Below are 13,529 nucleotides of genomic sequence, written 5' to 3'. Positions count from 1 at the left end.
TATTTCATGTCTGGCCATTGCCATTACAAATTTTAAACTTCAAAAGAATTTTTAAAAAAGGTAAACTTTATAGAGCAAAATGGATACTTCAAAGCCATTTCAGTCACAGCTCAAAAGAATCATGTTTTTTTAAAAAAAAAGAACAATAAGAGTTTGGCATAAGAACAGCACCAAACAGTAGTGTCCCTGTACTTCACTACTACCCGAAGTTGAAATCCTATACAAAACACAAAACTTGGAAACTTGAAAGAATTCAAGGCTTCACCATCACAGACCGCTCGAGTTTTTTAGACTTCTCAAACCATCAGATCCATGTCCACAAACCTATACCGGCTAAAGTGCTTCACCTTGAACTTCCACTCCGCCTTGACAGGATCATAGGCAATGAATTCTGCCCCTTGCTCCTTCACCTTCCGCGCCAGCATCTCCTTGTACCTTTCCACCCTTGGGCCCTCTGTTAACTGCTCTCCTGTCTTCTTGTCAATGCATTTGATGTTGAGGAGTGTCACCTCTGCAGGCTTGTTCAGCCCTTGCCCGACTGGAGGCTTCTTGTCGTCATCATTGTAAACGATCACTTCACGGTTGTTGAATTGTACAATCGACTCCAGGTCGAGCACCCGGACATCGGTCTCCCCATAAAACTTGATGCTGCCGTAACCATGCCGGCCGACCACAAAATCCTTGACACGCCTGCAAAAGCCTGGCTCTGCACGCTCTTTTGCAGCCAACTCCTGGATTCGAGGTATAGTATAGTAGTCATCTCGGCGGAGCTTGGGCATCAATGCTTCTATGCTTGGACCGTGCTCATACACAATTGCAGCCTTGCCTGCCCTGTGTCCGGATATTTTCACGTAAGAGTCTGTAGCTTTTTGCATATGATCATCATCAGTTGTGCCGTTCGCTTTATGTATAGTTTTAGAGGGTGATGCAATTGGGCTAGAATGATCCCTTGTCTGTCCATTCTCAGTGACAGGTTCTGCATAATTTTCAATAACCACGGAATAAGAACCCAAAAACGATCTACTTCCAGGAATATTAGAGGAAAGCTCAACTGGACTACAAGAAATGCCAAATAGGAAATAAAAGCAGTTCACTATAAGTTGCCTTCAATTAAACTTTATTCCTCTAAATCTTTTATATCGAGTACATATGCAAAATCAATAGTTATCTTAACCATTAAATTCTCAAACAAAACTTATGTTCTAATGCTATCAATTAAAAGTAGTTCACTATCAGTTGCCTTCAAATAAACTTCATTCCTCTAAATCTTTTATATTGAGTACATATGAAAAATCAATAAATAGCTTAGCCATTAAATTCTCAAACAAAACATATGTTCTAATGCTATCAAACTAGCGGATCTAAGAGTCACATGATAGTAATCTTGCAACTAACATAGTTTTCTATTTGGAATATTTTAGCAGCGATAATTCTAGAAACAATGAAATTATCTGTATTCAATTGAGACACAAGAAAAGTTGCCAAAAAAAAGGTCATTTGGCAGGTCAAAATGCATCATGAATGGCGCAATATCCAGTAATTTATAAGAAACCTGAAAAGGACATTTCTGGTGCTGATTCAGTAATACGATCATGAAAATACTACTTAAAACAAACTCTTAAAAAAAAGTTTACCATCATGATTACCTTCATCAAGTTCCTTATAAGCTGGAGCAGAAGGCATTCCTACAGCTTTACCAGAACAAAAGGCTATCAGGTATACTGATTAAGATAAATTTAATGAATTCTAAGTCAATAAAAATCATACACAAATATTTCCTTTTCTCTCTATATTCAACTTTTTGTGTCTATTAAATAAATAGTGTTTTTGGTCGATCTTTCTGGGGGCATAAAACCAGATTCATTTTCAGAATAGTTTATTTCCAGGGAATGACTCATCAACTTGATCCCTATATATTTTGAACTCAGAACAAGGATATCTCCACGCCTTGTACCTATGACCTCCTACTAAACTCTTCAAAACTTCAATAGCATATCATCGAAATCTATATTTTTACCTAAATACATTTTTGTTTAAGTTTATTTAACCTCATTACAACCAGTTCATAGTTTTCCAACACAATACAATAGAAAAAGAATTATCTTACCATTTTCATCAGCTGACTTTGTTCCATACTTGGAGATACTACCCTTTTCCAGAGTACTTCGAGGAGGCCATTCCTCAACTGGACGTATAACCAGAGCCCTAGGATTCTCTCTGGGAATGAAAAGTGCATCCGCCTTTGGTGTAGAAGGTGTTTCATCATCAGCGAAAAAGGGCAACTGCAGATGGAAAGATATAGCAAATGAGGTGTTACTATGGACGGTAACAGATTTTTTTTGTAAATTATACTTCTCTAACTTGCAACCAAATTACCAAATAGCATGTTTCCCTCATTAATTTCTCACCTTTGGACCATCAGTTTTAGGGGAGTACTTCCTTGGAGGCAGTCTAATCCTTCTCTGAGAGGAAATTCGTGGAACTAGTAATGGTGAAGTCCTTGCAGGAATAGGCTTATCAGAAACCTGTTAACAGCAAAGAAAACCACAAGGGAACATGATAAAGGTATTTCCAATCACAATTCATATCATATATATCTCATTTTGAAGAAAGTAAGACTTACTGGCATGCTTGAAATTCCATACTGAATTGAGGGGGTAGAGCCTACACGACCAATTGACATCTGAGGCATTGCCGGAAGTGTCCCAAAGGGGTTTGCAACAGGAACTGGTTGCATGACCACATTGGCCTGGCCAGCAGCACTGAACCATGGACATATAGGAGAGGCTACCAATTTAATAAATAAAGAAAAGAAAACAAAAAACAGCCATTCTTATGAAGCCTCACATTCTAGCCTTCTATTAAATTTAAACTAAAATTCCAACAAGGGGCTGCCTAAGAGTTAAAGAAATTATGCCAGGCCCAGAACTTAAAGCAAGAGCATGAAAAACTATGATGTTGACAATCCTGTTCCTCGTTGACAAGATAATATCAGATTGACCTCCAAACACGGACTGCAGAAGTGATATGAAAATTATTTAGTCATTGAACAGTGAATACTTTATCATATTTAATACTAAGAAGGAATGCAATAGGTGGTCAATTGTGGTAAAGTAGGCAACCTATTGCATTCCTTCTTAGTATTAAATATGATCATCTTGATTCACAACTAAGTGAGCAAAAATTTATTTCAAGTTGAATCACTTAAAAAACCATCAGACTAAGTTCTAACTCAATTGGTTCATTAACTTGCCAAAACATGATCCTGATCAAGAAGCTTCCTTAGTCGAAAACATTCCTTTCCATGGAGCATGAGATGCTTATTGTTATATCACTGCAGTTAGTATGAATACAACGATTTTTGCCACAATCAGAGGTTATTGTTATTTCTTCAATGCAAATGCATGCCTTGTGATACAAAAAAAAAAACATGAGAAGAACAACATCAAGGATGTGGAATGTGACGAAATAACTAGGATAATTGGTTAGTGCATTTAGTACCTTATTTCTTTAATAAAACAAAGCTCAGTCGTCACATGGCAGGATGTTAAATTCACAGAATATTGCGAGGAACCAATAGCTCAAGCAGTAGCTTAGCAAAAATAGAAATAAAAAAATGCTCGCGGAAAAACACGATGACAAAGAAAAGGAACATACGGCTGTCCAAAGGTACTTTGAGTGAAGATGTTGGGCATACCACCAAAGCCACCAGAAGAGGCTGAATTTTCAATGTGAAGAAACATGAATAAGCAAGTCTGAGAAAATAATTATAAAAGCTAATAAGGGACAGGAAATTCATCAGACAAACCTGGTTGTGCCTGTCCAAAATTTGCAAATGAGAATGTGCTTGATGTCTGGAGTGCTGGAGCTGGTTGGAAGGGTGTCAGTGCTGAAGGCTGGGCAGATGAGCCATAATTATCATAAAAATGCACCTAAATAATAAAAAAGATATATGAATACATTAAGTAGGTGTTACATACAGTCATATTATATCCAACTGGAGTACTTGAAGGAAAGAGTGAAGGAGTTGAACTGCTGAATAAACTCCCACCAAAACCAGTAGAAGGAGTGCTAAATAGATTTGATCCAAAAGCAGAAGTGGTTCCACTAGTTGGCTGTCCAAAAGCAGTTGATGTTTGCCCAAAAGGTGAAGGTGAGGACTGGAACAGCCCAGAAGCTTGATTATTGCCAAATGCCAGGCCAGATCCAAATGCAGAATTTGACCCTGCCAATGAATTGCCAAAGAGTGATGTAGAAGATCCAAAAGCAGGTGCAGCTGACCCACCAAAAAGTGAGGGTGATGAACTTGAACCAAATGTAGAACTGCTGGAAGCACCAAATATGGAAGCTGTAGAAGTTGAACCAAATGGACTTGATGAAGAAGCAGAGAATGGGGAGCTGAAAAGTGATGTAGATGTGGAACCAAAACCAGAAGAACCAAAACTTGGAGATTTAAGAGCAAAGGGATTCGCAGGTGTGGTAGAAGAAAAAGGGTTTGCAGAAGATTGACCAAATGTGCCTGTAGCACCAAAAGGACTGGGTTGAGATGGAGCCAAAAAATTTGTTGCTCCAGAAAGCTGTCCAGATTGATTGGATCCCCCTGATAGAATGATATTTCCATTAGTAGAAGCAGAAAATTTAATGTATGAGAAAAAGAAATAATAGAAAACAAAGCTGCAAGAAAGCTATGACAGGCAAAAATAGCATACACTATCTGAAACATACTTGAGAACATAGATCAACAGTTGAACAGGATAAACAATAAAGAGTACATTATAATAAGACACCAAAGTCAATAATATGATGTTATTCTTTTACTCAGGGACATCAGTAGGAAATATACATCCAACTCAAAGCAATACAGGATAGCTAAGATAAGGAACTCTACTTAATGCAAAAACACTTCTCCTGCCTTTTTCAATAGCACATGCAAATATCACATGTTCAACATAATTTTGGGGTTGTGAAATTCTTTTAAAAACTATTGATAAATTGAAAATGCAAGTTCCAAAGGATAAGATACTTAAGAAGTGACCATGCAAACACCCCTAACTAGTTGACATTTACCTTTATCACCACGTTGATAATCCTCCCACCTCAATTCCTCATGGCTCTTGTCTTTATACACAGGCATGGCACTTATGGATTCCAGCTTGCCAGCAGGCTGACTACTAGTGCCACCATCAGCCTCAGGCGTTGGGCTATATGATGCAACTCTTGTTCCTCCAGGTTGAGCCCCAAAAGCTGATTGTCCAAAACCTGGGCTACCAAAGGATGGTGTTGTTGCCTGAGCTCCTGCAAGATATCAATATATGGACAGGGAAATAAAACCTTAGAAATATTATTAATGAAAAGCTCAACTAGCAGAAAGGCATGCAAAAAGTTCAAGAGCGACTTATAGCCCTCCTAAGAGCACTACAATATATTAATATAGAAATATGAAAATCGATAAACCATATTTTGTCAAGAAAATAGATTCTGGAGAAAAAAGTTAAAATAACTTACCAAATGGGGAGCTCTGACCACCAAAAGGAGATGGTGATGCTCCAAAAGGTGTACTACCAAATGCAGATGTCGACTGACCAAATGCTGGGGTGGAACTAAAATTGAAAGGAGTATTTGATGTGCCAAAAGCAGAAACAGTTGGAGAGCTGAACGTGGGGGCACTAGATGCACCAAATGCTGGCGTACTTGAAGAACCATAAATGGAGGTGGTTGGAGTACCAAACGATGGTGTTGCTGTTGAGCCAAACGCTGGAGAACTTGAAACCCCAAAGGAAGTTCCTGTGGAACCAAAAAGGGACGTTGCTGCTGAACCAAATGCTGGTGTAGTTGTGGCACCAAATGCTGGAGTGCTTGTGGCACCAAATGCTGGGGTTCCTGTAGAGCCAAAAGCTGGAGTGGTAGTAGCACCAAATGCAGGTTGACTTGATTGACCAAATGGGGTTGTGGAACCAAAGAGGCCACTCCCAAATGCTGGTTGTGTTTGCTGAAACGTACTGCCAAATGGACTTGATTGGCTGGGAGATGAACCAAATGATCCAAAGGCTGGCTTCTGCCCAAACAAAGAAGATCCTACAAACAAGAAAATCCTTTCTGCATCAAGGAATTTCTCGAACTAAGAAGACGACAGCAGTATAAAAACACATGGAAGCACCAAAAAAAACTATACAACAACAACAACCAAGCCTTATCCCACTAGATGGGGTCGGCTATATGTATCGTTTTACGTCATTGAGCTCTATCTCCTATATATCATTGTCTATACTTAAATAAATTTTATCTTGTTTTCTTGTTGTTAACCAAATCTTTTTTGGTCTTCCTCTTCCTCATTTGATATGCATGTTTGTCATTGTTTCACATAGCCTAACGAAGATATATCATGTTTGAGAAGTTGTGTTAGTAACAAAGATATAAATTTGATAGTAATTGCAACACAAAACCATCATTATCACAGCATCTCATGAAAAAGGATAATCAGAACCTCAAATAAATGCAACTCTGTTATGCAGTAATAGTCCAAATCAGAAAATCTTCACAGTGAAACAAGATACAATAATTCTAATGAGATATTAAAATGTCATAAGAGTTTCGATTAGAATTTAAATTCCATGCAAAAAAGAATTAAGCACAATAATCATACAACTTGGAGATGCATGGCCTAGTTCTCACTGGAGCTAGAATCCCATTCCATCCTCATCCATAATTGGACAAAACTATGATAAGTTTTGAATCCTAAAAACAAATAAGGCTAATCAAATGAAATATCCTAACCAAGCAACTGCTACAAGTTGAATCATAATATCCTAACCAATTGCAACAAAAGGGTGATTACCCCCGTTCCCAAGTTATGTGAAGGGACGTAAATCACGGATCAGCTTATAGCCGATTGCCAACTGACTAAAAGGTGGGAGGAGCATAATATCCTAACCAAGCAACTACTATTAGTTGTATCATAATACCTTTTAAACAAAATGAATAAATTACTCCTTAATTGTATTGCAGAAATGATTTACATTATCCTTTCAATACTTGAGGGATACTAAAGCAGCATGTGAGAGAATGAGTCAAATTTAAAAAATGATAAGACTACTTCAAATAAAAATAAACACAAAATTAGCAAAAATTAATGGGATATGAAGTCCTTCTCCAGCTAATAACCAAACCATTTACTGCAATCTAACAATTAGCTACGATTAAGAGTGTACCACCGAATGAAGACGAAGCACTGCCAAATGCAGGAGCTGATGATGCCCCAAAGGCAGGCATGGAAGTCCCAAAAGCCGGAGCTGATGAAGCACCAAAGGCAGGTGTTGATTGTTGTCCAAAGACACCAGTAGATGTGCCTCCAAAAATAGAACTCCCAGTCTGGGTGCCAAAAGGACTCGGACTTCCAAAGGGTTTAGGCGCAAATGGATTACTAGCACTAGAGCTTGTTTGACCAAACATTGGCTGGGCACCAAACGGACTAGTTGAAGATTGACCAAAAGCTGCATATCCAATTAGGGAGGAGAATTACAAAAGGAAAAAAAAAAGATGAACACAGAAATTCTGGAATAAGTGAAATAAAGCTCAAAGAAACATGATATCACTCGAGTCAAAAAAAAAAGGCTTAAGGTCCAGCGAAGAGCATCAATCTTCTGCGTAAGTAAAAGCAAGAATCTAATTTCTAGTCAGTATACAAATCGAAGGATAAAAAAAACCACTCATATTGTAAACAAACTAAAATCCTGCCGCCAAATAACACAAAATAAACGTTAGCGGCCAACGACATACAACACTCCAAGGCTCAATGCCACGAAAGAACTAATATAGACATCATATCCCGCCCACTGAAACACCATGCGATAATCCCAAATCCGGGTAAATCAAAGACGTCGATTCTACAATAAAACAAGATCACCATCAGAAACCGTCAAAGCCCAAACAGAATACGCAGAGAAAATCCTATCAACAAGCAACGAGGAGGCGAAGCATACGACTGCTGGAACCGAACATGTCCGCCGAGTGACAAGATCTCCCTGACAACCGGGATAACAATTAGGATTCCTGCAACAGCAACAGCGCGAGCGCAGCTTATAAAAATCGCCAAGAAATTGCTCGAGTCTTCAGTTTAGCTTGGGACCAACGCAGTAAGGATCAAGCGTCAGAGATCAATAATACCAGAGGAAAAAAATAAAAATCAAGGACCAAGACGAGCGAGGAACCGCGATCCGCTCCTCTCGCCCTCGCTCGATCGGATCATGAAACCAATATCTACGGGAAGTTTGCGGGCCAACAGAGACGGGGAGTGGTGGGCTTTTTAGGGCATCCGAGCGTTATATGTCGAAGAGAGAGCGTGACGAGAACGCGAAGCGCAACACGGCCACGTCAGTGTTGGAATCTCGCGGGCCAAGTGGATGTGACACGTAACGATCACATGTGGCGCAGGAGTAACTGACCTGCCAATGGGAACTAATAGGGGCCACTGAATGTGACACGTGGGTGAGCGTATATACCGTAGGAGTGAGTTTGCTATCTGGGAGCGTGTAGCGGATAGAAAATTCGAAATTCCTGGAGAAATTATTCTCCCACGCCACGGTGTTGTCTCCGTGGGCCGAACCGGAGAGAAACGGTCCGGTCCATGCCAATGGCCTTAGGGCCATTGAGTAATTACAAAAGCAACATTTTTTATCTTTGCTCCACTGACGGCGCCAGCGCTGAGCTCGTCGGTGGTCATGGCCTTATCGTCTTCCTTCATCTCTTCCTCTTCTCCTCCTTTGCTCCACTCGGCCTCTCCATTCGACCTCAGAAGGAATCATCGAAGAGCGTCGTGGAGACCGACGACTGGGACATCCTCCGACGCCGATGGCTCCGCAAGGGTTTTGAGGTGCGCGCTAGGTTCACGACCCAGGAGGGCATCGGGAACCCCTCGCCCTTCTTCTTCATCTCCTTCGACTTTGCCACGGTCTTCTTCTGGTTCTCGTTCTCCTCCGAAGCAGCGGCACTGGAAGGAGGGCCCTTCTTCTTCTTCTTCTTCGACTTTGCCACGGTCTTCTGCTCCTGCTCGTTCTCCTCCCAATAACCGGCACTGGAAGGAGGGCCCTTCTTATTCTTCTTCTTCGACTTTGCCACGGTCTTCTGCCCCTGCTAGTTCTCCACCCAAGAAGCGGCACTGGAAGGAGGGGGAGTTCCCGGGGGCGTCGGAGAGCTTTCCGTCGCGGCGGCCGCGGATGCCCATCAAGAACATCAAGAAGAAGATGGATGACCGCGCTGCCGCCAAGGCCTGGGTGTGCACCGTCACCGAGGCGCTCGCGGATCGGATCCAGAAGAGGCAGTGGCAGGAGGCGCTCAAGGTACTACCACTCCTGCTACTCATTCCTGCTTCACCTCCTATTTCAATAGTTGTTTCTTTCACTTCCAAATATCTTAACTTTACTAGAAAACCAACTGAAAGAACCTTGCCGAGTCTAGTTTTTAAGAATTGCTAGCACAACTCAATATGGTCTCAGGAAAACTTCCTGTTACTTAGGAAGAATTTACTAATGGTTTGGGGAACAGAAAGTTTGATAAGTACGAAACTTTTATAGTTACGTGAAACAGACATTGAGTTTGCTTGACTTTTTTAAAGAAAATTCAAATGTCATCTCTAACAAGATTCTACATATTTCAGTAATCTAGCTCCTCGTATGGACCATTTTCTGGTCTAGGTACCTTTGCTGCGGTCGTCTTGGAGCTCATCTGAGCTAAGTTATTATTGTATCAGTTGACTACAATTGTATGTACAATCAATGTTGATTAGAACATGCTAAGTTGGTTGACTTGAACATGTTATAACATTTGTGGATTGCGATGTTTATGCATGTATTATGGTATCATCTATTGTGATGTGTGCATGGTTAGAATAACTATCGACGTTTCAAAGTTTTGATTCCAGTAGATCTGTATGTACAAGCAATTTTAACTAGAACATACTAAGTTGCTAACTTGAACACATCATAACATTTGTTGATCGTGATGTTTGCATTGTTGGATCGTTGGATGCTGGTATGGTAGAGGGTGGATATTACTCTTCGCCTGCAGTGTTAGTTTTCTAGAGATAATATAATAAGCAATGGAAATTAAAGAAATTCAGCCAAGCACTCCATTGGAACACTTTCGATTTACTTGGTTCATGACTCCCAGGATTTCTATGTCTAAGGCCTAAGCACCCGTGGTCCATTACTTTTTTCCTCTTCAGTAAATCACTGACCTCTTACAACCAGCTAAGGAAATACAACAAAAGTAAAGAGTAATGAAAGTTAACCTAATAGACCCTGCACAATTAGTGCACACATCAGATAACCACAAAGTTAACTTAAACCCTTTGCTAATATCATCAAAACCATCGCAACCAGGGTTGAGAATCCTAACGTGTACATGTATTATTATATGATCTACCATGATATGCCCATGGTTAAAAGCATTATTGAAAGTTTTGGTTCAAGTAGATCATTGTTAATTTTGTAGTTTCACAAGTATTCAGCTTTTATCTTTTTGCATCCTCCAAACTAAAATTTGATTATCAGTTTATTGACATCTTCCTTTTTACAGTATTATTTCTAAAAATTGCAACTTACATTATAAGTTTTTAGGTTTTTGATATGTTGAAGGAACAACCATTCTATTCTCCAAAAGAAGGCACCTATATGAAACTCCTTATACTTCTAGGAAAATCTGGTCAAGCTATACGAGCCCATGAACTCTTTGATGATATGACGGAAGAAGGATGCCAACCCAATCCTGAATTATACACTGCATTGTTAGCAGCTTACTGTAGAAGCAACCTCCTCGATGAAGCATTTTCCATCCTAGAGAAAATGAAGACCTTACCTCTTTGTCAACCTGACGTCTATACATACAGCACACTTCTCAAGGCTTGCACCGAAGCATCAAGATTTGATCTAGTTGATTCACTGTATCAAGACATGTCCGAGCGTATGATATCTCCGAATACTGTCACACAAAACATAGTTCTCAGTGGCTATGGAAAGGCTGGCAAATTTGATGAGATGGAGAAAGTTCTCTCGGGAATGCTGGAGAGTTCTACTTGCAAACCTGATGTCTGGACCATGAATATCATCCTAAGCCTATTTGGAAACATGAGTCAAGTTGACGCAATGGAGAAGTGGTATGAAAGGTTCCGTGCCTATGGAATTGAACCAGAAACACGAACCTTTAACATTTTAATTGGTGCCTATGGGAAGAAACGGATGTACGACAAAATGACTGCAGTGATGGAATACATGCGAAAGTTGGAATTCCCATGGACCACCTCCACTTACAACAACATAATTGAAGCCTTTGCAGAGGTCGGGGATGCAAAAAACATGGAGTGTGCTTTCAATCAGATGCGAGCAGAGGGGATGAAATCTGATACCAAGACTTTCTGTTGTCTGCTCAATGGTTATAGTAATGCCGGCCAATTTCACAAGGTAATCAGTACTGTTCAACTTGCAGAAAGACTGGAGGTACGGCGGAACTCATTCTTTTATAATGCCTTGATCTCAGCCTGTGCTAAAGCAGACGATCTGCCGGAGATGGAGAGAGTTTTCAAACATATGAAAGATGGGGAATGCACTCCAGATTCCATTACATTTGGTATCTTGGTTGAAGCATACAGAAAGGAAGGGATGACGGATAAAATTTACGATTTGGAGCAAGAGAATCCAGGAAAGTTTGAAGCTAAGCTTGTGACTCCATGAAAAATGCTTCAGGATGCAGGCAGGCTGTCAGGGAATTAGAAATGCTTTTGTTGGTTGTGACCGAGTGATGACTAACTGATATCGGTCGAGAAGTTACTTCTCGATACAAAGAACAGGTTTTCTTGGTAGAATCTTAATTTGCCATGCGAAAGCAGAAAACCAAAAGGCAAGATGCATAAACTGTCAGAAGGGGTAGCAAATGGAATCAATGCCTGCGGCGGCTAACTAGTACTTTTTTTGAAAGATTATGCTGGTGTGTTGTTTGTTGTTATCTTTAGTTACAAGCTTACAGCGTTTAGTTTTTTGGTAAAAGAAATTTTGAGGTGATTCATTGACCTCTAATGGAAAAGATTGTTGTGTAGTGAGACTGTTTGTATTTAGCAAATTTAAATGGATTTATCACTTCAAATTTAAATTTGCAAATGTCCTTTTTTTAATGTACTTGTATTTTTTCTTATAATAGTAAAAAAAATAATTTTAGTAAACAATAATCTACTTTTAAGCTTGTGTGTTTTTATAATCACACATATATATACTTTTTCAAGTAAATTATAAGGTAAGTCATTAATGATTAGAAACTGTAATAATTGCAAAAGAAAATAAAAACATATCACCATGCTATTTATAATTATGGCCAATGGGTGCAAAAATTAATACCTGCTGATCAATTGACAATTACTAAAAGACCCATCTAAGTTTATTAAATATTTAAAAATGTAGTACTTTAAATTTTATTTTAAAAAATACCTATTTTTAAAATATTTATATACTCAATTATCGAGACAGGATCTCATGGAGTATTTTTTGTGGTCTAAGGATATATCATTCGTATTTATGGTCGGATCGTGACCGCGATTCTGTCGTAAATGATTGTGATCCCTTCCTGGGTTCATCGTCCCCATCATGTTATAATTTTTATTTGGAGCAGGCGGCAGGAGACCGCCCGGAAGCAGGGTCGGCTCAAGGCATAGGCCATTGAGGCCTATGCCTAGGCCCCAATTTTAATGGGGCCAATTGATTAATTAATTAAAGATATTTAAAAAATTAAATTAGCATCATTAATATTAATTAATTATAAATGTCTTGCTAATTCATTAATGACACCTTATCAATTAATTCATTATCGATTCCACTTCCTATTTATACCTTGTACTTATCTTTATTTTCTCATTAATTGTCTACCATAATTTTATATGAGGTTTTATTCTACCTTAAATATAATTCATTTTTAAATTGACATATTTCTTTCTTTTTTTATTATTACTCCGATTCCCATTTTATTTTACAATTAGTAATACTATTCTTATAAAACCTAATGAATTCTTTTCTTCTCAATATTTCTTAAAAATCTTAATAGTTCTATCATCAGTGCATTGTGCCCTTTTCTTTTTTCATCAGCGATTTTGCATGTTTCTCCTTCCTCACCGATGATACTTGCAGAGAATGTTCTTCTCTTCCTTTGCCGATAATATTTCTTTCTCGCTCTTTCTTTTTATTTCTCGATAATAATATGAATTAGAGATTTTTTTTATCATAAAATACAAAGTAAAATACATTAGCAAAAATAAATTTTTTAAAATTAAAATTAATAAAATCTATTTGACATTCTAACTAAAAAGATTAAATAATTTAATAATTTTATTAATAAAAAATAAAAATATTATCAAAATATCCATCAGAAAACTAAATTTTATATAAAAAATTATCTTTTTTTAAAAAATAATATTTAATTCTTTTTAATAACTAATTTTAAAAATATTTTTTTTAATTATTATTTTCGGTCCCAAATCTAAATGAAAAATGTTT

General features: G+C 38.5%; 2 protein-coding genes across 8 annotated transcripts; one reads left to right on the top strand and one right to left on the bottom strand.

The window, feature by feature from the left end:
• Positions 1–97: 97 nt before the first annotated feature.
• Positions 98–8,289, bottom strand: LOC121997527 (nuclear pore complex protein NUP98A-like). 7 transcript variants are annotated; one of them, XM_042551981.1, is made up of 13 exons: positions 8,208–8,283; positions 7,980–8,117; positions 7,209–7,490; positions 5,506–6,075; positions 5,068–5,295; positions 3,981–4,600; positions 3,809–3,896; positions 3,658–3,718; positions 2,624–2,762; positions 2,409–2,525; positions 2,108–2,282; positions 1,635–1,691; positions 98–976 (listed from the first exon to the last, which is right to left on the bottom strand). In XM_042551981.1, the coding sequence occupies exons 2-13, from the start codon at positions 7,996–7,998 to the stop codon at positions 297–299; spliced, it is 3,036 nt and encodes a 1,011-aa protein (XP_042407915.1). In that variant the 5' UTR covers positions 7,999–8,117; positions 8,208–8,283; the 3' UTR covers positions 98–296. The 7 variants fall into 7 exon arrangements, with proteins under 7 accessions (XP_042407915.1, XP_042407914.1, XP_042407917.1 ...); XM_042551980.1 differs by having other exon boundaries at positions 7,980–8,289; XM_042551983.1 differs by having other exon boundaries at positions 1,647–1,691; positions 7,980–8,289.
• A 391-nt stretch (positions 8,290–8,680) lies between these two features.
• Positions 8,681–12,138, top strand: LOC121997526 (pentatricopeptide repeat-containing protein At3g06430, chloroplastic-like). Its single transcript, XM_042551979.1, has 2 exons — positions 8,681–9,335; positions 10,614–12,138. The coding sequence occupies exons 1-2, from the start codon at positions 8,718–8,720 to the stop codon at positions 11,721–11,723; spliced, it is 1,728 nt and encodes a 575-aa protein (XP_042407913.1). The 5' UTR covers positions 8,681–8,717; the 3' UTR covers positions 11,724–12,138.
• The last annotated feature ends 1,391 nt before the right edge of the window (positions 12,139–13,529 follow it).

Source organism: Zingiber officinale, chromosome 6A (assembly GCF_018446385.1).
Source record: "Zingiber officinale cultivar Zhangliang chromosome 6A, Zo_v1.1, whole genome shotgun sequence".
In the NCBI taxonomy this organism is placed as follows: domain Eukaryota; kingdom Viridiplantae; phylum Streptophyta; class Magnoliopsida; order Zingiberales; family Zingiberaceae; genus Zingiber; species Zingiber officinale.
The sequence above is the reverse complement of the archived record's forward strand: the minus strand, read 5'-3'. Positions and strand labels throughout refer to the sequence as shown.

Coding starts and splice junctions, on each gene's coding strand:
- LOC121997526 (XM_042551979.1), top strand. CDS start 8,718: ATGGCCTTATCGTCTTCCTTCATCTCTTCCTCTTCTCCTCCTTTGCTC. Junction 9,336..10,613: donor AGTGGCAGGAGGCGCTCAAG/GTACTACCACTC, acceptor ATAAGTTTTTAG/GTTTTTGATATGTTGAAGGA.
- LOC121997527 (XM_042551980.1), bottom strand. Junction 3,719..3,808: donor TTTTGGACAGGCACAACCAG/GTTTGTCTGATG, acceptor TTGAAAATTCAG/CCTCTTCTGGTGGCTTTGGT. Junction 977..1,634: donor TGATGAAGGTAATCATGATG/GTAAACTTTTTT, acceptor AAAATTATGCAG/AACCTGTCACTGAGAATGGA.